The 26,624-nt window shown below is 41.2% G+C and overlaps 1 protein-coding gene across 1 annotated transcript in view; it reads right to left on the bottom strand.

The window, feature by feature from the left end:
* The window catches only part of Ryr2 (ryanodine receptor 2), a 593,927-nt gene that overhangs the window by 198,582 nt on the left and 368,721 nt on the right, over nucleotides 1-26,624 (bottom strand). Inside the window, 9 exon segments of the mRNA XM_028859656.2 lie at nucleotides 1,638-1,864; nucleotides 5,128-5,214; nucleotides 5,573-5,735; nucleotides 7,492-7,652; nucleotides 9,447-9,561; nucleotides 10,857-11,209; nucleotides 12,388-12,596; nucleotides 21,277-21,451; nucleotides 22,774-22,982. Coding sequence (XP_028715489.1) covers nucleotides 1,638-1,864; nucleotides 5,128-5,214; nucleotides 5,573-5,735; nucleotides 7,492-7,652; nucleotides 9,447-9,561; nucleotides 10,857-11,209; nucleotides 12,388-12,596; nucleotides 21,277-21,451; nucleotides 22,774-22,982 — 1,699 coding nt within the window.

Genomic DNA, 26,624 nt, shown 5'->3' with positions numbered 1-26,624 from the left:
AGTGATATGATCACTTGAGTGTCTGTCTTCACTTGTGGTGTTTATTCTGGTGCCCTTGCCATCTCAGGAACTTCATTCCAATCATCACTTCTCAGGAACTTCATTCCAATCACTTTTTTTTTTTTAAATGCAGCTGTGGTCCTCAGGTTTAGGGAAATCTCAAATCAAGCATGAATTCTAGAGAAGCTTTAGATTACCTACTCTCTTACATATGTAGTTATCACAGATAATATCATGATGATCATGACATCACAAAATATTCTAGTGTATGTAAAGTTTTCTGCCAATTAATAAGAGAATCTTTCCAGCCCCCAAAGGAATTATTCTCCAGTATTTTTTTATTTTTTCTTTCTTTTTAAAGAAAACATCAGCAGATACAAAACTCTGATAAAAAAATTACCTCACACAAAAAGAAAAAAAAACTAAATCAACCTAACATCTAAAGTATATGTGTGTATACATATATACATGCATACCCAATAATATCCAATAATAAATAAAAACATTCAGAGAATTTCATATATGAGTACAATCAAATGTCATAGTATCTACCACTTCTGAAAACTCCTCTGGAATTATCCCACCTGCCAACATCCCCCTCTCAAATTCATGCCTTCTTCTTCCTTTATAATATATATGACATGTATGTTTTTAAGCCTATATCCTACTGAGTCCAACTAGTCTTGCCCATACACACACGGGAGTAGGTCCAGCCATTCTCTTATGACTCCTATATATATCAGACACTTCTCCCCTTACCAACCTTTGATGGACTAAAATTCAGCCAAGCTCCTACAATTACTTTTAGACCACAGACTTGAAAAGGACAGTGGGGGTATATGAGATTCACTTGATTTATTACCTAGTATTTTCATGTTACCTTGACACGTAACCTCAGCTCCTAATCCATAACAGTTGCTGAAGTGAAATCACTGTGATTAAGGGAAGCCACAGAAGACTGGAGAGCCAAAGAGCATGCCTCCTCTGAGTCTTGACATTGTCTTTACTGCCTAGAACACACCTAAGTTTGCTACTATTGTAGTCTCATTGTCTTCATGCTTTTCCTCTTTAAGCTTCTTGCTCTCAGTTTTTCACACATTTAAAATGAGGAATTTCATAAAATGGTTCCTAGGATCTCATCACCAAGATCTCCCAGCTGTGGTTGTTACAGCTTCAGCAAATCTCATAGATAACAAAGTGGTTAAGAAATACGCTGAAGCCTGAGCTACACAGGCCATTGTGTGTGTGTGTGTGTGTGTGTGTGTGTGTGTGTGTGTGTGTGTGCGCGTGCACATGCACACGTGTGTATAGAGGTCTGAGGCTAGCTTTGGGTATCATTCCTCATGAGCCATCTACTTTCTATTTATTTTTTTTTTAAGCTAGGCTGGATGATCAGTGATCCCAAGAGATATGCTTGCCTTCCCCCTCTAGCACTGGGGTTACAAACACAAACCACCACACCCACACTAGGATTTTGGCACATGGGTTCTGGAGATCCAACTTGAGTCCTCACACTTTACTATCTCCCTGCCCCAGACCATTCTTTTGAAACACATTTTATTTCCCTAATCTATCCCTCATCCTGAAAGTCTAGTTCTAAATGCTCCATCAAGTAGTGACAGGTGACTGGGGCTGACCTGTTCTCCTCAGGGATGTGGAGGGACATGAACTGTAGAGGATCAAGACACTGCACCAGCCAGCCTTGGCGTTCACTGATTCGAGAGACATCCACCTTCAAGAACTGGTTGGGCATCCGGCTCCACAGGACATGTGACAGAAACTGCACATGCAGACGTGGAGGACACTGGGGCACCGGGTTTTTGTGCTCACTTTTAAACAATCCCGCTGAGAGAGGCATCACATTCTAGAGCATGGAGGTGGGGGGGGGGAGAAAGAAAAGAAAAGAAAAGAAAAAAGGTTATTGCTCATGTCACTTGGGGCTCCTATCACAATGACTGATAGGCTAAATAGGAAAGAGCTGGTATAAATAAGATGCACTGTGAGTTAAGATTGTGCAGATACAAAAGAAATAGAAAATTAGTTTAAAATTTCCTGAAAGAACAAATGGGGGAAAAGGTGGTGAGAAAATAGCTGAAATCTCAGGATTTCAGGGCAGGGACACCAGTTTTAAAGAATATGTCTTCTCCATGTATACCATGCAAGTATGACTAAGCATAGACTGTATCCATCATGTTGCTTCACAGGGCTAGTCCCAGAGGAAACTGGCAAGCCTTTAGGGTACCATGTGGTGGTATTGTGTTCCCCCAAATATTGTGCACCCTAATAAGCTTATCTGGGGTCAGAGAACAGAAAAGCCACAATATTAAACATAGAGGTTAGGCAGTGGCAGCACACACCTTTAATCCTAGCATTCTGGAGGCAGAGATCCGTCTGGATCTCTGTGAGTTCAAGGCCACACTGGAAACAGTCAAGCATGGTGACTTATGCCTTTAATCCCAGAAAGTAATGGCAGGAGGCAGAAAGGTATTTAAAGCATGAGGACGAGGAACTATAGCCTGGTTAAGCTTTTTAGGCTTTTAGCAGCAATTCAGCAGAGATCTATTTGGATGAGGACTCAGAAGCTTCCAGTCTGAGGAAACAGTGTCAGCTGAGGAACTGGCAAGGTGAGGTGGCTGCGGCTTGTTCTGCTTCTCTGATCTTCCAGCATTCACCCCAATACCTGGCTCTCAGGTTTGTTTTTATTAATAAGACCTTCTAACAATTCGTGCAACAGTACCACACAATTTTTCACTAGAGGAGATTCTACTAAGCGCTCTTTCTTATCATCTGCCCCATCACCCCTGTTTCAAGCACATCCTATCTAACCTGCAGCACAGAGACAGCTGAGTGGGTACACCCATGTATCTCCCATGAAAGTCAAATGAACTTAACAGTAACCAGCCCTGCTTATATTTCCTCCACCTGGAATGGGCTGTGTCAGCCAGCCTTAGTTCCTCTAGTTTCAGAAAGCAAGCTCTCTGTGTTGCCCAGAAGTGTTCTTCCTTCCTTCCTTCCTGCATGTTGTTTAAGCCTTTCCTAATTGCCTCCACTAGGAGCCCTGAAAACAATGTCTGACCTTTGCCCGAGCTCCAGGGTCTCTTCCCTTTTGATGAGCCTTGGACTATTTTCTATAGGTGCTTCACCTTCCTGCTATTTCTTATCCCCTCTTAGGACTAGAAAAGAATACATTTGCTAAAGAGCTCAGGCATTGTTTTAGATACTGAGACTATGTTAATGAGCAAACCAAACAAAGCCCTAGCTCTCTAAAGCTTCCATTTTTCTTGGAGATGTAAAGAAAAGCAGAAGGGGGGGTGGCTATGAAGGACAATGCCTGAGCTCTTTAGAAAATGTATTCTTTTCCTTCTTCCAGAAAACAGTATGAACCCTCCAGTTCTTCTCCATTATGATTCTCAAGGCCTTCAGCATAGCCACCATGTAAACAGTATCAGATCAGCAGTACACACTTACCAAAGCCCCCTCTCTCATTCTGCACCTCCATGTTCCTACCATTATGCTATTCCAAGGCAAATTGCACTACACTCAACACCCCTCTTCAAATGTCAGTAAACACCCCCACATAATACATCCCAACTTTTCAGCATAGCATGTGTTCTATAATGGAGTAGTATTTGTTCTACCCATGATCTTGGGCTCTAGGGCCTGAAGGAGGCAGTGCTTCTTGCTGTTGTATGTGACCTCTTAAGAGGTAAGGGAGAGCTGGGTGATGGTGACTCACACCTTTAATTCCAACACTTGGAAGGGAGAGGCAGGCAGATGTCTGTGAGTTTGAGGCCAGTCTAGTCTACAAAGGGAGATCTAGGAAAGGCGCAAAGCTACACAAAGAAACCCTGTCTTGGGGAGGGGAAGAGGTAAGAGAGAAGAGAGAGTCATGAGTCCCTTCTCCCTGCTGCCTGCTTCGGGGTCTGATTGGACTGCCAGATGGATTCACTCCCCTTAGAACATCAGAACAGAAGACTACTTCAGCTGTTAAGTCTCAACTTGTCACTCTCTACCCACGCCTCAGCAGGAATCCTCTAGTGCACCACAATGAACCACTTAAACCTCATTACTTTCACTCTTCAGATTTCTGTTTTCTCTCTCCCTCTGCCAAGAGGGCCTTCTCCTGGTAAATGCACCTGGACAATCATGATTGACAGTAAAGCAATCAACCCAAATCTCATCTCCACCTCCTCTGCCCAGTGCATCTTAGCTATTCTTCCATTTATATCTCCAGAGAACCTTACAGATCATTCTCTCTTCGATATATGGTTTCAGGGACTGACATCTGGTTACCAGATCAATAATTTATTGTGTACAGTTTAGTGAGGTTTTTTTTTTCTTCTCTATAAGCTTTGCTTTATTGAACAATATATTCAAAACAAAGGAACTCTTGAATGATGTTCTCAGTGACCTGAAAGAGATTTCCAAATGTGGCTATTTTTTCTCTATAGAATATCTATATTGGTAATAAAATAGAACATCCATTTTGGGAGCACATGCTAGGCACTAATAGAAAATAATAGGAATGCAATATTATAGACTGCCCTGATTAGTTTTTATTATCATCTTGACACAACCTAAATTGCTTGGGAAAGAGGACCTCAATTAAAGCTATTGACTCCAGGCCTGAAGTGATACCTCAGCAGTCAAAAGTACTTAAACCTGGGTTTGGTTCCTAGCACTGACATGGCAGCTCACAACCATCTGTAACTCCAGTGTCAGAGTATCTGCTGCCCTCTTCTGGCCTCCAAAGGCACCACACACACACACACACACACACACACACACACACACACACATCATACATACACACAGCCAAAGCACTAATAAGAAAATAAAAATATAGAGATAAATAAATGACTGAATAACTATCTCCACAATGGGCTTGTCTGGTGTATGAGGGCCCAGCCCACTGTGGGTGGTAACAGCACTAGGCTCCTGGGCTGCATAAGAAAGCTATCTGCGCAAGCCAGAGAGGGGCAGCATTCCTCAGTGTTTCCTCCCCTGACTCCCCTAGACTCTTACCTGGAATTATAAACTGAAATGTATCCTTTCCCCTCCAAGCTGCTTTTGGTCAGCGTGTTTTATTACAGCAATAGTAGAAAACTACAACAGAGTCTTTCTTACCTTTATTCTGCCCAACTCAAACTGGAAAACATTGGGACTTGTAGCTTGTGCAAAAACTGCAGGAAATAATTTTGTACTTGGCTCCACCTTAAATGAACAAGTGAGTGTGTGATTTAGTAAAGAAAGGAGAGACAGGAGGCAAAGAAACAAGCATTTCCTTTATAACAACCAAGAGGCACACGACAGAAGGAGACTAGAGATTTTCCCTTTCCATCTTGTGACTATCCTGTCAATAATCACTGGATTCATCATTGCACAGACAGCTCTGGAGGGAAATACTGCTAACTCCAAAAGGCTTATGGTGCTGCAAATATGCAAACGATAATTGCACATGTCATAAGCTCATTTCTGTTTTCCTTCTCTTTTAATTTCTAAGTTTTTCATCTTAGGAAATGTGCTTCCCTGTAGCAGGAGCAAAAGCCTAAGGCCACCTCTGACCACGTACCTGATAGTAAGTACTTAGCTCCTTGCCATTGGCAATAAATGTGAGCAGCCCACTGGCAGCATCCACCACACAGCCAATCTCCAGACCATTGCTGTTGTTTCGCCCTTGTCCAGGACTCATGCTCTCTCCCGCACACACCATATAGCAGTTGCTGCGTTTGATGCTGAATTAAAGAAAGAACAACCCACATTTGTATCCTTGTGCAAACACAGGAGAAAGTAAGTGTATCTTGCAAACTAAGCCTAAATTATGCTGTGCAAGCAACAAGCTCATGCTGTAATGGGAGAGATGCAAAATGGGCCCAGGTCTGTGATTCTGAGCAGTACTTCATTGACTGCAGGGGACAGGCTACATCAGGTCTGTCGCATGTCTAATTTTCACACCTAATGGAGACAAGCCAATGAGCTTGACACCAAATAAAAATTGATCTGTACCTCTTCTGCAAAATAAACAAACAACAAAAAAAGAAAACTCAAACCAAACTGGACCCTTTTTTTCTGAGGTTCAAAAAAGTTTGACTATTGAATAATTATCCAAATTTGAATTTTCACCACCATCACCACCACCCTACACACACACACCACTACTTGTTCTGAGATGAGAGAACTCCCCAGGTGAGATAAAATCCCCAGGAAAATTCTCCATGAGTCATGAGTGCTGCCATAATATATCTGACCAAAATGGTGTGTCTTTATGCATAATTTCTGGTGATGCTACAAAGGACAGTTAAGTAGATAATGCACACAGCAACGCTGACTATAAACTCCTTCTGACTTCTCCTTCACCAGAACCTGTGTTGGAAAGTTCTATTCCATTCTCTTAGGTGCACTACAGCCAACACATCACAAGACTAGCGAGGAAAAGCCAGAGGCAGGCAGGAAAGGCGGCAAAAACAAACAGGCTGGGATAAAGTCCTTTTCGGATCGTCCAAATGCAGGCTGCGTTTCTTTGCACTAGGCACCCTGTACTCGGTGATTCTCCCTCGTCCTGTTTCCAACTCTACTAACAAGTCAGTTATAGCATTCTTATATGAGTCAGTGTTTCCCGTGCATGGTTGCCATCTTTGAAAATTAAATACATGTCCAGATTATTCTCTAAAAGACATGGCATTTGGGGTCCCATGTTGATAGCAAGTACTCTTTGAGGCTTTTGCAAAAGCCCTCATCCATCTGCAGTGCTGAGGGAGGGGCAGTGCATTTCCCAGGTCACCAAAAAGGATGGCTCAGCTGGAGAAGAAAAGCAACACCATGGAAGACTCTTTCTGAGACCTGTCATAACAGATCAGAGAGGATCGCATGGGCGCACAGGGTAGAAGCAAATGGGAGGATCTTCTCTTGTCTTAGTCTGCAAGGAAGATGGCCTTCTTCACTTTTTTGAAGGTTTGGTTTGAGTTCGGTGTTTTACAAATGAGAAAGGATGGTACACAAAATGTAACTGACTTACCCAAGGCCACACAGCGAGTCAAGGGCAAAGCTGAGGAAAGAATCCACTGGTCCTCAGTCGGAGTTCAACAGTGTGCCCCTTGTCTAACTCACTCTAAGCTACGAGCCCACTCCCTCCCCACTACACAGCCAGTCCCCAGGAGGCTCATCAGACCATAGGCACTCCACCTCAATCCACTCACCTCTCATCCTAAGACCTAGTATTGGCAACTTAAGTCCTTAGTTGTAGCACCTGAAGAACATGTGATCCTTACCCTAAAGGACGCTGTATTCTTATTATAAGATTTTTGCTTTTAATATATTTAGATTCCTTGCTGGTTTGTATGCATGAGAAAAGAGGGCATTGACATCAATGGCTTAATTACATCATCCTATAAATGGAAATATCCTGAGTACAAAAATCCAAGAAACAAGAGTATCTAGGCCTATCAATATTTTTTCAGACACTATTCTGAGGAAAACACTGGAAGAACCAACCTCTCATGTACTTTTCCTTTTTCATCTCCTAGAGTGACAGTGACCGTGCGCACTCTGTCCAAATCAAAGCCTGTGTCGTACTGGTGGAAGTCAGATGTGATCCAGCCCACCCAGACATTAGCAGGTTCTTGTCCAGGAAAGATCCTCACTGAGTAATAGTACTGTGGAGACAGAGGAATGAAGGGTGGGCAGTGTGAAGCAAGACAAAACAAAATGTAGGTGTCATCTGAGCCTTTGAATATACTTCTTTATTTAAGACCATTTGGCTGAATTAGAATGGTACAGGCAGAGGGGCTAGTATTCAAAAGGATTAGGATCAAGTGGTTATACATATTTTCTGCTCTTCTAGAGGACCAAGAACACATATTGGGCAGTTTACAACTGTCCATCACTGCAACTCCAAGTGATTCTGACCTCCACAGGCACCCTTCCACATAGCACATTCTCTCTCTCTCTCTCTCTCTCTCTCTCTCTCTCTCTCTCTCTCTCTCTCTCTCTCTCACTCTCCCTCCCTCCCTCCCTCCCTCCCTCTCTCTCTCTCTCTCTCTCTCTCTCTCTCTCACACACACACACACACACACACAGAGAAATTAAAAAATTAAGATTATATGTGACAACATGACAAATAATGGGAGGTTTGTATACATTCCTAGGTACATGTGTGCATACATGTACATAGGAATATATATGTACATGTAGTTTTACATATATCCTATACATACACACACACGCACATACACGATAGGTATCAATTTGTTAGATAAAATTTCAATTCCTTAAATGTCTGCAGGTACATGAGAGTTTCACTTTGGTCACAGGCCTCTTTATATGTGTGGCTTCTCCTTTCTCTTACATGTAACATTCCAAAATCTGAAGTCATTCCTTTGGCTTCTTTGATGCATGGACATCAAACTCATACATGGAAGTACCAAGAGACTAGAGAGACAATTCAGCAGTTAGCAGCATGTGTTGCTCTTGCAGAGTACTCGGGTTTGGTTTGCAGCACTCACATGGTAGATTACGACTACCTGTGACTCATTCCCAAGGGAGCCATGCCCTCTTCTGGTGTGTGTCCACTACCACTGCATGCACATCATATACATGTTTACATGCAAGCAAACATTTATACATATAAAGTAAAAACAAACAACTTTAGAAAAAATAACTGAGAAGCACTCTACAATAGATACAACTATTTTTTTTTCTAATTTGGCATTCTAGATACATAAATCTGAACATTTTAAATGGCAGAGGGCAAAAGTTGGGCCCCATGGAAAGTATAATAATGATCTTCTCTCAGACAATTTGCTAAGATGAACTAAATCATATGGACTTTAAAAAGTCCAGTGGAATTGTCAAATTTCATCAAGAAGCTAGACATCAAAGTCTGAATTATAGATGTCCATAAGGACTGTTACTTAAAATAGTTCTCATTCCTTAACAGACATCACAATACAAGCTTTGCTACAAAATTTCTATCCCCAAAATATATCTAAAATATAAGCAAATAATTACTTTTAAAATGTCATTCAGCTGAGCATGGTGGTACATGCCTATAATACCTGTACTACAAAGGTTGAGGTAGGAGGATAGAGAGTTCAAGGGCAGCTTTGAATACATAGTGAGATATGGTCTCAAGAAAACAAAATAAGGGCTGAGGACAGTTGGCAGAGTGTTTGTTTGCATATCATGCAGAAAGTCATGGATACCATCCTCTAGCACCACATAACCTGGGAGTGGTGATGCATGCCTATAATCTTAGCACATAGAGATGGAGGCAGGAGGATCAGTAGTTCAAAGTCATCTTCAGCTACAAAGCAAGTTCAAAGCCAGCCTAGGCTACAGTAGACCCTGTGTTACCCCCCCCAAAAAAAAACCAAAAATCACTGTCAATAACAATATATCAAAGTATAGCATTTGAGATAGAAAGTACACTAAGTGCTTCAGGCGCATACCGTAGATGTCTGCATCAGGTACTCATAGTCATCCCGGTCATCAGCAAGGACATCTTCAGTGAGTCTTGCAGAATGGCTCGCGGTGTAATCTGGCTTTGTCCTTCTAAGTAAGAATCTGTAATATTGAGGGTAGGAATAAGCATATGAGATCATTAGCCAAAAAATCTTCAACAGGGCATTATCCTTCCCAGAGAACATCTGGCTATAGTAGGAGAAGTTTTTGGTTGTCCCAACTTGGGTAGTGGAGCACTCTGACATCTAGTAGGTATATGTGAAGGGAATCACTCAATACCCTTTTAATTCCTAGGGCTGTCCCTACAATAAAAAAAATGGCCTGAGCAGAGTGGCAATAGCATTGCATTTGAGAAACACTGATCAATGCAGAAAAGGATGCTACGGTAACCTGTCTCTCTGATCACAGAAAATAGTATTTGCAGCAGTGGCTCTCAACCTTGCTAATGCTGTGACCCTTTAATATAGTTCCTTATGTGTGGTAAGCCCCCAACATAAAATTATTTCGTTGCTACTTCATAATTGTAATTTTGCTACTGTTATGAATCGTTATAAATGTCTGACATGCAGGATATACAATATGCAACCCCCAAGTGATCATGAACCACAGGTTGAGAACCACTGATTTAGAGGAAATACTCTTTAAGTCTCAACCAAGTGTATAAATATAGATAACTCTGAACAGATGACATTTGGGCTCATAAATTAGAAAAACATAAGTTGTGTTATGCTCCTCTATAAAATCTTCTGAGAATGAATGAATGAATACTAAAAATCCTTTACCCTCTACTACAGATTGGGCCACTTGATAACCATATAACTTAAAAACATACCGTAGCTGAACTCAGTGCTTCACACCTGTAATGCCAGCACATGGGAGGTTAAAACAGGAAGACTGGCATGAATTCCAGGTCAGTCTGGCATACGGAGTGAGATTCTGTCTCAAAACATCCAAACCAAAGGCTAGAGAGACATTGTACTAGGTAATCTGCTTGCCACACAAGCATGAGGACCTGAGTTCAGATCATCAGCACCTATGTAAACAGCCAGGTGCCAAAGTATATGCCTAGAACTAGAGAGACAGAGACAGATAGATTCCTGGAGCTCACTGGACAGAAAGTCTAGCAGAACCAGCAAGCTCCAGGTTCTGTGAGAGACTTTACCTCCAAAAGTAAGGTAGAGAATGAGAAGAGTAATCACCAGGCATCCTCCTCTGGCCTAAACACACACATACACACACACACACACACACACACACACACACACACACACACACGCACGCACACACGCGCGAGCACACACACACACTGAAATGCAAGTGCACACACACACAAGAGTATATACACACAAACAGTAAGCCCAGCCCAGACAAGCCACCACACTATCTCTGCTAATCACCTTTGCTTTAGGCGTGAAGGCTTTTCCTGAGCATAATCTTTGTGGTTATTGAACTCTGGCTTCGGAGTTTCTTTGTCCTTGTCGATGCGGTCAGGTACCAAATGACCATGAGCTGTCTTCATCAGAACCTCAAAATCAGAGTCCACATCATAATCCTCTAGATCATTCTTGGGCCCATAGAGGCCTGCACCAGGGAGCCCTCCTGCTACTGTCTTCGAGAAGACTTCCGCACATTCAATGGGCATGCTCAGACGATAAAACATGATGTCAGTGTTGCTGTTCTGAGAACCAAAGGACTTCTGAGTAACCTTCAGACATGGAGAACTGTCAATTGTACCATCTATTCTTGTTACCTAGCAGATGAAGAAGCCAGTTAGTTTTGAGTGTCAACTGAACACAATGTGGAATCACTTGGGAAGAGCAATTATCTAGAATATATTGCCTTGTAGGCATGTCTATGAAAAATCTTCGCTGGGTTAATTGAGGTGGGAAGACCTTCCCACTGTGGGTAGCACTATTCCCTAGGCGGGGAACCCTGGATTGTCCAAGAGTAGACAAAATGAGGTGAGCACATGCATGCATGTAATCACTGCCCTTTCTTCCTAACTATGGTTGTGATATAACCAACTCCCTACAGTTCCCACTACTTGGACTCTCCCTCTGTGATGAATTGGAACTGGAACCTGAAACCTGGAGTTGTAAGCTAAAATAAACTCTTTCTTCCCTACTTTGTTTTTGTCACAGTAATTTTATCATGTAATGAGAAACAAAACTAAGATGTCATAGTTCCCATTTTAATCACCACTGTTAATCTCCTGATCTTAACAATAACCAATGCATCTTATGAGGACAGACTCTGAAAATGATCCACCCCAAATAGCATTTTATAGGAGACTATGAAGCTAGAGCAACATGTTGTGGCTACACATTCAGACCTAACTACCCACAGGTTCAATGTATGATTCACCTGAAGCATGCAGAGTATTTGGGAGAAAATACATTTATGCTGAATATGACCACTTTCTTTTCATTAGCAATATAATACAAGTATTAATATAGCACTTACATTGTATTGTACATTATAAGTAATTTAGAAACTTTTGACAGTGCATAGGATGATTTATGTAGGTTCGGCGGGAATGCTGTCCTTTGCATGAGGGACTTGAGCAACTTCAGATGCTGGTATCCAAGGGAAATATATAATCAATTCCATGTGGATACCTAAAGATAACTATAATAATGAAGTCCTGCCCTAACTCTAAAGACAGGCTGTCCGGTTCATGTCACAGCTATACACATCCAGATCTATTCCAACACTGTGCATAAAATAATGCTCTTCATCGGCTGTTAAGTTACTGTATAAAGTGCCTAAGGAGAGATTAACCCTTTGCTTAGATTCCATCACTATGTAACACATATGAGTTAGCATTTTAATAACTTGACAATCACTGTTCACGTAGGAGTTCCTATACATAAAGATATCCCACTTCTACTTTTGAGGAAAGGCTTGATTATTAAAGGAAAGGCAAACCTCGATATGTTCATGGTTTGATGGGACCTGCAGGAACTGAGGAAGCCGCTTGCTCAGCCACATGGTGATGTCCCTATTTGTGTTAACAGCAAATGGCTCATAGCCTTCTTGTAAGCCACAGATGGTGAAATATTTCAAAGTGCTGACATCCTTTCCAAAGTTCATCCTGCCTACTTGTGCCACCCCTAGGCTACACACAGGGATGAAGCCTGGAACAAAAACAGAAATCACAATCTTCAGTATTTAATGTGAGATTCTCTTAGTAAGGCATAACAAGCAAATTGCTTCCCAAGTCCTGGCTCTGAGAAAACCATCAACCTGGAAAGAACACAGTGTAATGAAGAAACCGCTAGCATTATGAGAGTAGAGGTTTATGATCCTGGTATTGTGATTTACTGACTAAAGACCATATAAAAGTACATTCCTCCACCTGACCTCTAGGAATCTTGGAGTGTCCATTCTTACAAGGACCCCTCCCCAGTGCCTCCATAACATCAGGTATACATTCTTCTTTCATGAATGAAAGTGAGGAAGGACCAAGGGGAGTGTGGATCTCTTTGCCTTGTTCTTCAACTAGCTAAAGGGCTCAATATGTCACAACATCAGACATGGCCAGTGCCACTGGCTTCTTCATATGTATTCCCAAGGAGAAAATGGCTAGAGGCAAACATTTGAAAGGTGTCTAGGGCTATATAGATGACTCAGAGCTTAGAGCATGTATTGTTCCTACAGAGACATGGTTACAGTTCTTAGCACCCACATTCAGGTTCACAACCATCTGTAATTCTAGTTCCAGGGTATGCAACACCAGATTTTGGACTTCTTGAGCACCCAGTACACACGGGATATACACATACATATAGATAAAACACCTATACAGATAAAACAAAAATAATCAAAAATTTTGAAGTGTTCACAGCTACTTTGATCTTTGAAGAGACTTTTTTCCCCTCCTGGGATGAGTTAAGAGTAGGCCTAGGAAAATGTATATAAATGCATGTGAGAGAACATACCTGTATGCATATGTATAGATGCATATATGTGTATATGTACTATACATAGATTATATATGTACATACATAGATATAATATGCCCAAGTTAAATGAACACATATACACATCACATACACAAATATATTCATTCACACATATAGCACTGAACAATGAGACAAAAACTAATAGAATATTTGATAAGCTAATCTAACAAAAGGCAGAATCTGCTAATCTTTCCATTGTTAGACAAGAACAAAATTGTCATAATACTGCTAATTGTTTATTTGAGATCTTTGAGATCTGTTGCTGATGATGTTAGATAGTATTACTTTTGCAACAGATATGGGATGCCTCTTTCCAAAGGGAAAACATTCTTTATACTCCTCATTTCTCGCCATAACGTTTCACATTAATGTTGGGTAGCCAGCACACAAGCAACGTCCATTGGGGTGCAGAGTATAGCTTAAAGGGTCCAAATAGGTTCACAGGAAAATAGTGTTCAGCACCCTCTGTACCATAAGACAGTAAAAGTCACATCAATGACTCCTCATATTAGATAGCCCACTCCCTGTTCCATAAGACAGTAACAATCACGGCAGTTATTCCCTGGCACTGAAAAGAGAGCTCAGCAGTTAAGATCAGGTACTACTCTAGCAGAAGACCTGAATTCGGTTCACAGCAGTCACATGGGCAGCTCACAACTGCCTATCTCCAGCTCCAGGGGATCCAACACCCTCTATCTCCAGGAGCACTGGTACACTCGTGGCTTACACACACATAGACATACACACACAGAAAATAAAAATATAATAAAATAAACCTTAAAGCAAAAATGTTCACTGTTCTCCCCCAGGCTGTCTCCACTGGTACAAATGCAAAAGAATGGCAGTGCAGTGGTGCTACCACCAAGGAGCGGGGAGGGACACAGCCAGCTGAGTACCAAGCAGTGTAAATTACCAGTTTGCGGTTAGATTTGAATCAGCTGCAGCTGTGCCTGACAGCCCATTTTCCAGCAGTCAGGAAAGTTGATGCAAATAAGGGTCCCCAGGGAATCAAAGGGCTGGACTGGATGCATAGAACAGATGGGAGACACTTGAACTTCATTTGTGCCAATTAGGAAGTGTAACCCACCATCTGACACCACTGAAGAGACAATAAGACAGAGTCAGCTCCTTGGAAAACGAACATCTATTTATTTCTGATCACTGTGTTTGTGGAGGAATTGTGGGCTGGAAAGACACGAGAGACTCGCACATATCTCCAGGGTAGACCTTTGAGTGTCAATTGTACTTCTCTGACATTCTGATACACATTTAAAGTAGTTTATCTTTTTAATTAAGTTAACCAGTGACACATACAAGGAGTTACATATGGAAAAAGACACTAAATCTCTATTCACAAGTCTACATTGCTTTAATAATATATAAACCTCTTGGGTGGAATAATATCTAGATTTTGAAAGTTTATTCTTCAAAGTTTCATTCATATATAAGAATAGGTTGGTATGTAAAAGGAAAAAAAAATTTAAAAATTACATATATGTAAAAAAAAAAAAAGAAAATATTCATGGACATGCATTTCACAGAGCAAACACTGTTTCCAAGAAGAAAACACCAGAATGTTTATCCAGAAGCTTCTTTTTTTTTTTTTTTGGTTTTTCGAGACAGGGTTTCTCTGTGTAGCTTTGCGCCTTTCCTGGAACTCACTTGGTAGCCCAGGCTGGCCTCAAACTCACAGAGATCCGCCTGCCTCTGCCTCCTGAGTGCTGTCCAGAAGCTTCTTTTATAAGGACTTTTAACACTTTTTGATCTCTCTTTTCTTAGATCCCTTGACAAATTTCTTCCAGTGAATGCATATTTTCTTATGAAAACAAGGGACAGTTCCCACCACAAATACTTCACTTACTGAAACAGTACATGGCAACATCCTTTCTAGAAAGAAATGTGTTGGAATGATATGGATACAATGACTTGCATGGCATGTTCTTCAAGTCTAATATTCAGTACTGTGTATGGTGAATCCAGTTCCAGAATTCTACACACACAAAAAACTCTGCTTATACTTCTGAACAAGTGTGAGGTTTATGTGGGACATGCTATTCATATTCATTGAGAAACCACATGTAGTTTCTTTATTTGATAAATATCAGCTGCCATGTGCCAGAAACTAGAAAAAAAGTTAAATAGCACAGAGATACCAGCCCCAAACTGCTCACCATTTGCCAAGGGGCTAAAAGATATAGAAAAAGGTTAACCAAATACCACACTATCCTTCCAAGAAGAAGTATTTGGAGCAGAGGAAGGATAGAGAAAGAAAATTCAATAATGTCTCCAGAAAAGTACCTAGGAGCAGGGCATTCAGGCAGTCAGTCCTGGGGAGGGGTTGACAAGAGCCTGACACTGTGGTTGATATATTGTGCTCCCCAATAAACTTATCTGGGAGTCAGAGAACAGAACAGCCACTATATTAAGCATAGGTGTAGGCAGTGGTAGCACACGCCTTTAATCCTAGCATTCTGGAGGCAGAGATCCGTTTGGATCTCTGTGAGTTCAAAGCTACACTGGAAACAGCCAGGCATGGTGACACACGCCTCTAATCTCAGGAAGTGATGGCAGGAAGCAGAAAGGTATATAAGGCATGAGGACCAGGAACTAGAGCCTTGTTAAGCTTTTAGGCTTTTAGCAGCAGTTCAGCTGAGATCCATTTGGATGAGGACTCAGAAGCTTCCTGTTTGAGAAAACAAGATCAGCTGAGAAATTGTCGAAGTGAGGTTGGCTGTGACTTGTTCTGTTTCTCTGATCTCCCAGTGTTCACCCCAATACCTGACTCCGGGTTTGCTTTTATTAATAAGATCTTTTAAGATTCATGTTACCTGACACTCAGGTGACTTGGACCTAAGTCTTAGCTCCACTTTGCATGTTGTGTACATTCTCAGAGAGTCAACCCCTTTTCCTTTAACCTACATGATAGGAATTTGTTTTTTAATAATTAAGATTTATTGTAAAGAACAAATCTTGCAAATAAAAAAAATTACCGAGTCAGATTAACCAGATCCAATATCTATCCGTCTCAGTGAACTTCTGTAAATTTAGAGCAGCCGTGCTAAAGCTGTGAAGCTTCACACTGAATTTCACTTTCACTACCAAATATATTTCACATTTTTAATCTACCACAAAAGGATGAAAAATGCTTGACAGAGCTGAACTGAGAGAAACAATTAACTTTATATCCTCTTTAATGACTCATGTCCATTACCTACCTGCATTCTGTCCTTCCTCATCACCTAATATTTTTCCTTTCTTGTTTAGTCTCCTGTCTACATGTTATACTGTACCCACACATATATCATAGGCCAGGATCTGTCAATTATGGAGAATATGTAATTGTTTCCTTTCTGAAAAAAATATTTTTCACTTTTCTTTGGCACTGAATACCATTTTAAGCATGTACCAGGTTTTCACAATCCATCCCTCTGTTGATGGACAGCTAGAATGGTTCCATCTCTTTGCTATAGTGAACAAAGCAGCAATAAACATGGATTATAGTTTTAAAGTAACATTTTAAAGTAAAATATGTCTACAACTTATTGTGAGAGTTCACTGAATTTAATTTCAGATAGAAAAAGAAGTAGAAATCAATCTACCTATAGTAAAAAGAATGGTTGTTTTATACATACATACATATATATATATATATATATATGCAAGATTAAATATTGGCAGCTATTAAAATTCATCTTATGACTAAAAAAAGTAAAAGTCGGGGGGTAGGAAGATGGTTCAGTCAGTAAAGCAACTGCTGCCCAAGCCTAAGAACCTGATTTTAGATGATGGTCATCCATATAAGAAAGCCAGCTGTGGTTGAACATGTCTGTAAGCCTAGCACTGTAGGGGTTAAAAAATAAAAGACAGATCTGGGAGCTAACTGGCCATCCAGTCAGAGAAGTCAGTGAGCTCTGGGTTCAGTGAGAGACCCTGCCTCAAATGATAGGGCACAACACAATAGTGGAAGATACCCAACGTCAATCGTTGGCCTCCATAAACACCTGTAAAGGCACACACATAGTATAGACACAAATAAAACAGAAAAGAACAATAAAACTGATATAACAATGTTAAGTATACAATCATTTTATGTGAAGAGTAGAAAAGAATGACTATACTATTTCTTATACTGCTTTACAATTAACATTTCTCAGGGAGTTGATAAGGATAATTAAATTCCATTTAAAATGTTTTTGGTTTTGAATAGCATTTATAATCAGTTAAAAGAGATTTATTTTCACAGCATCCTTTCAATTTTTCATGAAGGAAATAAATATCCCAAACATCAAATTTCTCTTGACTTTTATATAATTTTATTAAATGTTTATTTTTAATGTTATATGTATATGTGTATGCATACATAAATTTATGTGTACCATGTGTGTACAGGTGTCCACTGAGACCAGAAGAGGATGTCAGGTACCTTGAATCTAGAGATATAGGGTTGTGAGTCACCTACAAATACAAGGTGTGGATGCTAGGAACTGAACTCAGGTCTTCTTCAAAAGAAGCAAGTACTCTTGATCAATGAGCTTTCTCTCTAGTCCATTTTTATATAATTGTAATCATATAAATTATAGAAGTAACAAGCGAGTATAGGTTCTTTTTTCATGGAATTCTTATTGATAGATGAAACACATATATACATATGTATATATTTGTGTGTGTTGTATGTGTATAATCTTATATATATCATATATATGAGTAACATAGCTATAATGCAATAAAACTTTATTTACAAAAGAAGATGGCAGATAGGGACTTGGCCCAAGGCCCTCAGTTTGCTAATCACTGATCCTGGTTATGTTCTCAGTTCAAATACTACTATACTTGTCCCAGCAAATATTTAATAAACACCCAGGGCATGCTCTACACACTGGGACTAGAGCTGTGAACAAATTCAAAAGAGCCCTCAACTGAGGGCACTTATCTATGAATACAAAACACATAAAATATAAAGTAAGTAAACAAGAAAATAGTTATGGGGGTAGGGTTGGGAAGATGACTCAGTGTCTAAGGGTGCCAGCTACGCCAGCATGAGAAACTTAGTTCAAATCCCCAGTACTCACATAGGAAGTAGGCATGACTACACATATACACCTATAACTCCTGAGCTGTGGGGACAAAGACAGGAGGATCCCTGAGGCTTGCTGGCTGCCAGCTAGCTTCCATTTCAGTGAAAAATCCTGTCTCAAGGGAATAATATCCCAACACAATGAAACAGATTTCTATACAGCTTTGTACAAACCCAACATCTGTAAAATGTTGGTCCCTCTTTTCTGCCCTTTACATTTGTGATCTTCTAGTCAGTTACCTTAACTGACACTCTACCAGTAACAGAGCTCAGTGATATACTTCTAAAGAAAGTCTTTCTGGCAATGAGTCTTAGCATAATTAATGCAAATGAGCTCAACTGATTATATCAGGCTCAGCCACTCCCACCCTATTTGTAACTCTGTTCACACACACACACACACACACACACACACACACTATATATATATATATATATATATATATATATATATGTATATATATATATATATATATATAAATATATATATCTTATGGTGAAGTTGCTTCTTATAGTTGAGAACAAATGGCTTTAACAAGCTTTTACTTTCTGGTGTGATCCTTTGTCCCCACAGCAGAGCATGTGTGATGAGCACACAAGCATAGCCTAGAAACTGGCAGTCCCCAGGATGTGAGTCAAAACACAAGCCATAAAAACCTATAGCTGAGCCAGACGTCGGTGGCACACGCCTTTAATCCCAGTACTTGGGAGGCAGAACCAGGTAGATCTCTGTGAGTTCGAGGCCACCCTGGTCTACAGAGTGAGATCCAGGACGAGCACCAAAACTACACAGAGAAACCCTGTCTTGAAAAACCATTAAAAAAAAAAAAAAAAAAACTATAGCTGGGGCTACAAAGGAAGCTAGAAGAGACCATAAACATTTCCTAAGAATTATCAAATACCTCATTTTTAGCCTTCCTGAAATAAGGACAAGAATCCACATGTACAACCTCAACTAGGTGAGTCAAAATTTTATTTCATATAAATCTGAATTTGGGGGTTAGAAGAAAAAGAAAGCTAATGCTCCCTTGTGGTAGATAATGTGCTGGTAAATTGTGAGCATCTTCCCATATATTATTTAATATTAACCCCATTTTTTTAGTAAGATAACAACCAAGGTATTAAATCATTTGTCTGGGATCTAGTAATTAAGAGGATGTCATATTTGTATGCTAATTAGTATTAATACTGTACTAGGTTGCATTGCAGAATTTGTTTGAACTGAGTCTCTCCTTTTTTACACATCCTCCTACCACCTTATATCCTTCTAGTCCCAGTACCCTCCTTTTGGGTTTCATGTCTTATGTGTTCTATGACCCTCAAAACCTCCTTTTCTCCTTCTCATGGTTCCTTTTCTAGTTTCAAGACCTATATATACCAGACACATGTTCATACATATGCACATATACAAACACTAAAATCTAGGACCCTCCTATGAGAAAGAACATGTGCTATTTGTCTTTCTGAGTCTGGGTGAATTTTCAGTTCTATCCATTTTCTTGCAGAACACATGTTTTTATATTTGAATAAAATCCCATTGTGCATATATGCCATATTTTCACTATCCATTCATCAGTTGATGGACATCTAGGCTGATTGCAATTTCTGGCTATTGCAAATAGAGCAGCAATGAACATATATGTGTAGCACGAATCTTAGAAAGCCTTATTAATAAAATCAAACCTGAGGCCAGTTATTGGGGTGAATGCTGGAAGATCAAAGAAATAGAGCAAGCCACAGCTTCCTCACCTCACCAATTCCTCAGGTGATCCTGTCTCCTCAGACTGGAAGCCTCTGAGTCCTTATCCAAATGGATCTCAGCTGAACTGCTTCTCAAAAGCCTGAAAGCTTAACGAGCCAAATGCTTCTAGTTTCTGGTCTTCACGCCTTATATATCTTTCTGCTTTCTGCTATCACTCCCTGGGATTAAAGGTGTGTGTCACATGCCTGGCTGTTTCCAATGTGGCCTTGAACTCACAGAGATCCAGAGGGATTTCTTTCTCTGGAATGCTAGGATTAAAGGTATGAGTGCTACCATTTTCTAGCCTTTGTATCTAGTGGCTGTTCTGTCTCTGACCCCAGATAAGTTTATTAAGGTGCACAATATTTTGGGGAACACAATGCCACATATATGAGCATGCATCTCTGTGGTAAGAGAGAGAATTCTCTGAGCATATCCCCAGGAGTGATATAGCTGGCTCACATGGTAGTTCTCCATTTAATGTTTTGCAAAGCCTCCTCAATGGTTTCCTTATGGTTGAATCTATACACTGAGTGGAACTTAAAAGCATCAACCTCTTGACAAACTGCAATCTACATGAAGGTGAGACCTGGCTTTAGTCATCTGTGTCACCCCAGACTCAGAGAGGGAGGGCCTGAGCCATGTCAGATTCTCATTCCTTTGTGTGTGTGTGTGTGTGTGTGTGTGTGTGTTCGAAGTTAATGAACAAGAAAACGCTATAAACCACTGATGAACCACGGATATCCTGAATGAAAAGTTAATGCTGTGGGACGCCATCTTAGTGGCCACCATTTGGTTTGCTTTGCACACAGACATCTCTACCTCATCAAAACCCTCTCCAAGTGGGATAGATGTCATTTCTGCTGAGGCAATTTCAAGGATGTCTGATCAGATCAGCCCCATGGCACCTAGCAATTTACAGCTGCAACTCATATGCCCACTCACCCTAAATCTACTACCGGGGCTGGTCATGAATCAGAATAAACAGCTGCATTGTCCTGCAAACACAAATGACAAGAGAATACCCTGGCTCTTACCATCACCAACATCGAAGTCCTTGAAAGCCAGCTCGGAGCCTGAGTCATCCAGCAGGATCTCACCATTCAGAGTGAACATCATGGTATGTTCGTTCATGTCAACCATGCAGCCCACGACATCACCTGCTTGCCAAGAGCGCCCATAATGTTCATTGCCCTGGTGCCAGCGCTGGGCCTATGGAGGGTGGGAGAGTTCCTTGTCACAGAGTCAAACAGATGAAGAGCAGTAGGGTGAGCTTAGTCAGAATCACTAGTCTGGGGATAGACGGAAGTCTGGGAATTCGGAATGCCTAATGTAAACACAGGGTGGGGGATTATGAACAAATCAAAAGCTACGCTATGCTTTTGATAATTGATCTAACCATATGGACTATGCACTTTTATAATTTACTTTTACAAACTATAATGAATGCTTCCCATGAAATGGGTTGCTTTTCCCCACTCCCACTTGTACAAACAAGAGCTGAGAATTAAACTTGATGCCAACCCCTTAGGAAAAAAAAAAACAACAACAAAACATTCTCATATTCGCCTCTCTCAAAATAAAATCCTTCTCCTTGGGACTACTGTCGATGCTACTTAAACAAGGATGGAATTCTGGAAACTTCTCCATTCCTTCCTAACATCAGAAAAGCTTCAAATCACACCTAAAAATACTCTGAAGATATCTGTGAAAATAACAAGCCCCAAACCAAACATGGATACCAGCCCATTTATATACAAAGTAAAATGTCTATCATAATACACTTGGATACAGAGTTTCAACAAACATGAGTTCGGTATAGACTAATTTATAGGTATAAAATTAGTCATATGAGTTATTTTGTCACATAAATCCCTTAAATTTATTTGGAATGCCACCTTCATTGTGATATGCTATATAATGTTTTATTGCACTTGTATAAAATACTGATGAAATTATTCTCAATGTAACATGTTGCTTTTAATTTTTTAACTAAATTATGCAACAAGTGTCATAGCATTTCAGAATTCCCCTAGCATGTCTGTCTCCTTGACATCTGTGTCTCCAGGCTGAGCATCTTTCCTTATCTGTGGGCTGCTGGGTGCGGAGGGAAATTCACTTTCTGAAGGTTATTTCTTGCTCTTTTTCACTGTATCTGATCACCAGCAAGAATGAAACCAAAGCTGCTTTTTTTGTTTGTTTAGACAAGGTTTCCCTATATGAAGCCCACATTGGCCTTGAACTCTTGCCTTAGCTTCCTTGGTGCTGAGATTAAAGTATGCACCACCACACTGGCTTCTTGACCACTTAAGATACACAAAGAAGGCTTGTCTCTTTAACAACCTTTTGGCACATTTCACTGGCTCTGTAGGGCAGGGGAGGAGTCCTCAGATGACTACAAGGACATGACCAAGGTCTGCTGTGAGACCAGTGAGGAACCTCAGGGGTTGGGAGGGTGAGGGGGGGGAGTGGGAGAGTGGTTCTAGCAACTCCAATGCAAGCAGGGATAGGCCAGGTCTCAGGAAGCTACTCACCTTAAAACCATCAAAAGCAAAGGCACGTTCATCAGAACCCAGCTCTAGATCCGGTTGGCAGCCTGGCCTGCTCCAGCCTACCCGCATGTCTCCAGCAGTGACCGCCTCAAATTCAAAGTACCAGCGACCAGCCTTCACCGCATAGGTCTTCTCTGCCCTGAAGATACGAAACCTCTCCCCGGTGCCGCTGCACACCTCGGCTCTCGCGGCTGTGGGTTTGAGAGACTGGAGATCATTGGGTGGGAAGTTAAGAGAAAAGCAGGGCATGACCTAAACTTGGTCATAAAACCCACAGGGAGGCCAACTACTCCACCCCACCCATTCTCCTGCTTCACCATACGTTTAGGTAGAAGCATCCAGTAAAGCAGAAAGCCAGGCAGAGCTTCCTAGGAAGGCTGGGGAAGAATTCAGTGACTGACTAGGACACATGAGCTTCCTCCTTCTGCCCCTTTCAAAGAAAGAAAGCCAATATGCCCTGGTTGTTTGGTTCATGTAGTTCAGAAATAGAAGACCACATGAACTTGAAGTCTTAGGTGGGGAAAAACAAATATACTGTTCTGCAAATAAACAAATAATAAGCGTGTAACTGTCCTGCCCTGTGCCCCTCCCTTTGGCCACCACACTATTCAAGCAGTGGATCACCAGAAATAAGAGTAACCCAATCTCCTCCTAGGAAAGAAAAAGCTAAAGTTCTGGGGGCAGCCAGAGGAAAAACTTCAGTCTGGGAGAAAGATGTACAGCATCCTGGGATCCTGTGGGAAAGACTAGACAAAGAGGATGTTGGGGAGGGCGGGGGTGTTCGCCTGCCTGGCACTGCCTAGTTATGCATGTCATTTGCCTTCTATTGAAATCTTACCCTCACGATAGGTGTTCAAGATGGACTGGGGTGGCGAGGGGGGCTAGAACTATGTGTCCCTCCTCTCAGAGTGGCCACATTAAATAAATCTCTCTTCTATGCTTTTTCACCATGAATCTGGTTTGTTCAATTGGCTTATCAAGGTCAGGTGGCTAAACTATCTTGTTGGGGCATAGGCTGTGACCCTAATTCTTGATGGGTAAGATATGGGAATGAAGGAATCAGAAAGAGCAGCAAGAGAAATGGCAGCCTATGCCTGATTTCCTGTGAAAGCTAACAGGCTCTGGATCACCATGCAGGAGTTTTCCATAGAGCCTGCCACACCGACAGAATGTGTGTGGCAGAGGCACAGTTCAAGATCAAAACCAATGTGTGCAAAGGGGGAAATGCATGTTTGAATATTCTATACCTACAGTGTCCAGGAGGGGGCACTCTCTTCCACCTGTGGGTGTCGCACACTTAAAATGTTCATGTGTCTGAGACTCAATTCACTTTTCTCGATTTGACTCCAAATTTTTCTCAATTTGACAAATGTCTCAGCTGCTCACCGTACTAAAGTAGGCTCCAAAGAATACGTGCTATCCTTTTTGGAGATGGATATGCATATATAAATGTTTGTTATATTGTATGTATGTATATGCTTGTATGTCTATGTGTATGCCTGTGAGCATGCCTCTGTGTGTGTGTCTGTGTGTGTGTGTTTGTGTGTGTGTCTGTGTGTGTGTGTCTGTGTGTGTGTGTCTCTGTGTGTCTGTGTGTGTGTGTCTGTGTGTATGTGTCTGTGTGTGTGTGTGTGTCTGTGTGTGTGTGTCTGTGTGTGTGTGTCTGTGTGTATGTGTCTGTGTGTGTGTGTGTCTGTGTGTGTGTGTCTCTGTGTGTGTGTCTCTGTGTGTGTGTGTCTGTGTGTGTGTGTCTGTGTGTGTGTGTCTCTGTGTGTGTGTCTCTGTGTGTGTGTGTCTGTGTGTGTGTGTCTGTGTGTGTGTGTCTGTGTGTGTCTGTGTGTGTGTCTCTGTGTGTGTGTGTGTGTGTGTGTGTGTGTGTGTGTGTGTGTTGACTGTGAGACTGAGAGGACCAAGCAAGGAACCACAGGCCACTTAGGCACCTGAAACCTACAGCCAGAGTAACCCTGAGAAGGCACAACCTACATTAATCTCAGAGAACTGGACTGAAGAACAACAGAGCCACTGAATAGAGGAGGCAGTCAAGGGCCATCACCTCTGGCAAGGCTTGAGCTGGGACCCAAGAAACAAACTGCAGTGACTTCAGGTATGTGATACAATACATTGGAATCAGATCAGAGGAGCCATCTGACGCCACAGCTCTCTCTTCCACTCAGCTGCTGCCATCTGGCATGGATGGCAGGTGCCAGATAAACAGCAGCTTTTGTCTATTCCTATTTAAAGACTGGGGCAACGCCAACATTTGTAAATAATAAAAGTTTAATAAGTTGGCTATTGAGAGAAAATGACCAAATAAAACTACAAAAGTAACTAAAGCTGAGTGTGGTGATACACTACACACCTGTAATCACAGCACTTAAGAGATATAAAAAGAGCTTGAGGTCAGCCGGGGCTACATGAGACCTTGTCTCAAAAAGAAAACAAGTGGGCAGAACTTGGTGGTAAATGCTTTTAATCCCAGCAGTGGAGAAGGCAGAGACAGGTGGGTCTCCATGAGTTCCAGGTCAGCTAGAGTTACACAGTGGGACCCTGTCTTATAAATAAAATAAAATAATCCAGATAAGCTCTAGAAATCAATAGAAAAGACACAGTTAGTCATCATTAGTGGGTATAACATGAAAGTGAAATAAAACAAGAGAAGAAACACTGGCTGTCATGTCAGGTGGCTCCCTATTATGGGCTGGATTAATGCACTACTCCATAGCCGTTTCCCAATGATGAGGAAGGTAGTAATTCCGGACACAGTGCTGTAGCGCCTGCTGGTTTAGTTTTCAACAGATAACCCACGTTTCTGAATACATCAGAGAAATGTCTGTCATTGTGCACCCACTATCGAGCCTAATGGGCTTCAACTGAGAGCACCTAACCTGCAGTTAACCTGGTTAACCTCGGTGGGTCACAAAACAAAATGAATAGACATGAACGAGGGGGGAGGGCAGGGAGGGACGGGGAGGGAGGGAGGTACAAAAGAGCTGGAGAGTGGTCAATGTGTATTGTGCACATTCCCAAAGTTGTCTAAACACTAGTTAATTAAAAACACTCAGGTCTGTTGCTGAATAAGTAAATTTCTGAGGAAAAGCACCAGATTTTGATAGCTAAAGCAGCTTCCACTGGGAGCCCATTATTCACCCTTGATGTGAGAGTCAATACAAAACAGGAAAAGTCAAATGAAATTAAGAATTCAGTTTTTGAGAACTCAGGAAGCTGATGCCGAAAGACTGCCACAAGTTCAAGCCCAGCTTGTACTATGATCAGTTCTAGGTCACCTTAAGCTAATATGAGACCCTGCCTCAAAAAATACTCACCTGTCCTGAGGAAACTGCTTACTAGTCCTTCCTTAAATTATGGTTGCAGCTGCTCTAAACTAGTCTAAGAGACCTAGAATTTGAACTGTGACGCTCACACTTAGGGCTTCTTTCTAGAAGTTTCCTTTGTTTTAGTTAAATAAAACCAAAGTGTCACTGATAAGTTCCACTCATGCTTTTCCAAAGTATGAAATATTTCATTCTCTAGTTAACTAAACTACTAAAATGTCCTGGAGTCACTATCCCCTGTTATATTTCTGTGACATCAGAGTTCATAACTATGAAGTTTCAGCTTAAGGGAGCGAAACAAAAACTTTCTGTACAGTTCAACATCAGTTTTAATCAAATATCTGGAAGCCAAATTTGACATAAAAATTTATGAGAGGGGCTGGAGAGATGGCTCAGCAGGTAAGAGCATGTACTTCTCTTGCAGGGGACCTGGGTTCAGTTCCCAGCACCCAAGCCAGGTGGCTAACTAAAGCTCCAGAGGATCTTTCTCCCTCTCCTGGG

The sequence above is a fragment of the Peromyscus leucopus genome, chromosome 5 (genome assembly GCF_004664715.2).
Source record: "Peromyscus leucopus breed LL Stock chromosome 5, UCI_PerLeu_2.1, whole genome shotgun sequence".
In the NCBI taxonomy this organism is placed as follows: Eukaryota; Metazoa; Chordata; class Mammalia; order Rodentia; family Cricetidae; genus Peromyscus; species Peromyscus leucopus.
The sequence above is the reverse complement of the archived record's forward strand: the minus strand, read 5'-3'. Positions and strand labels throughout refer to the sequence as shown.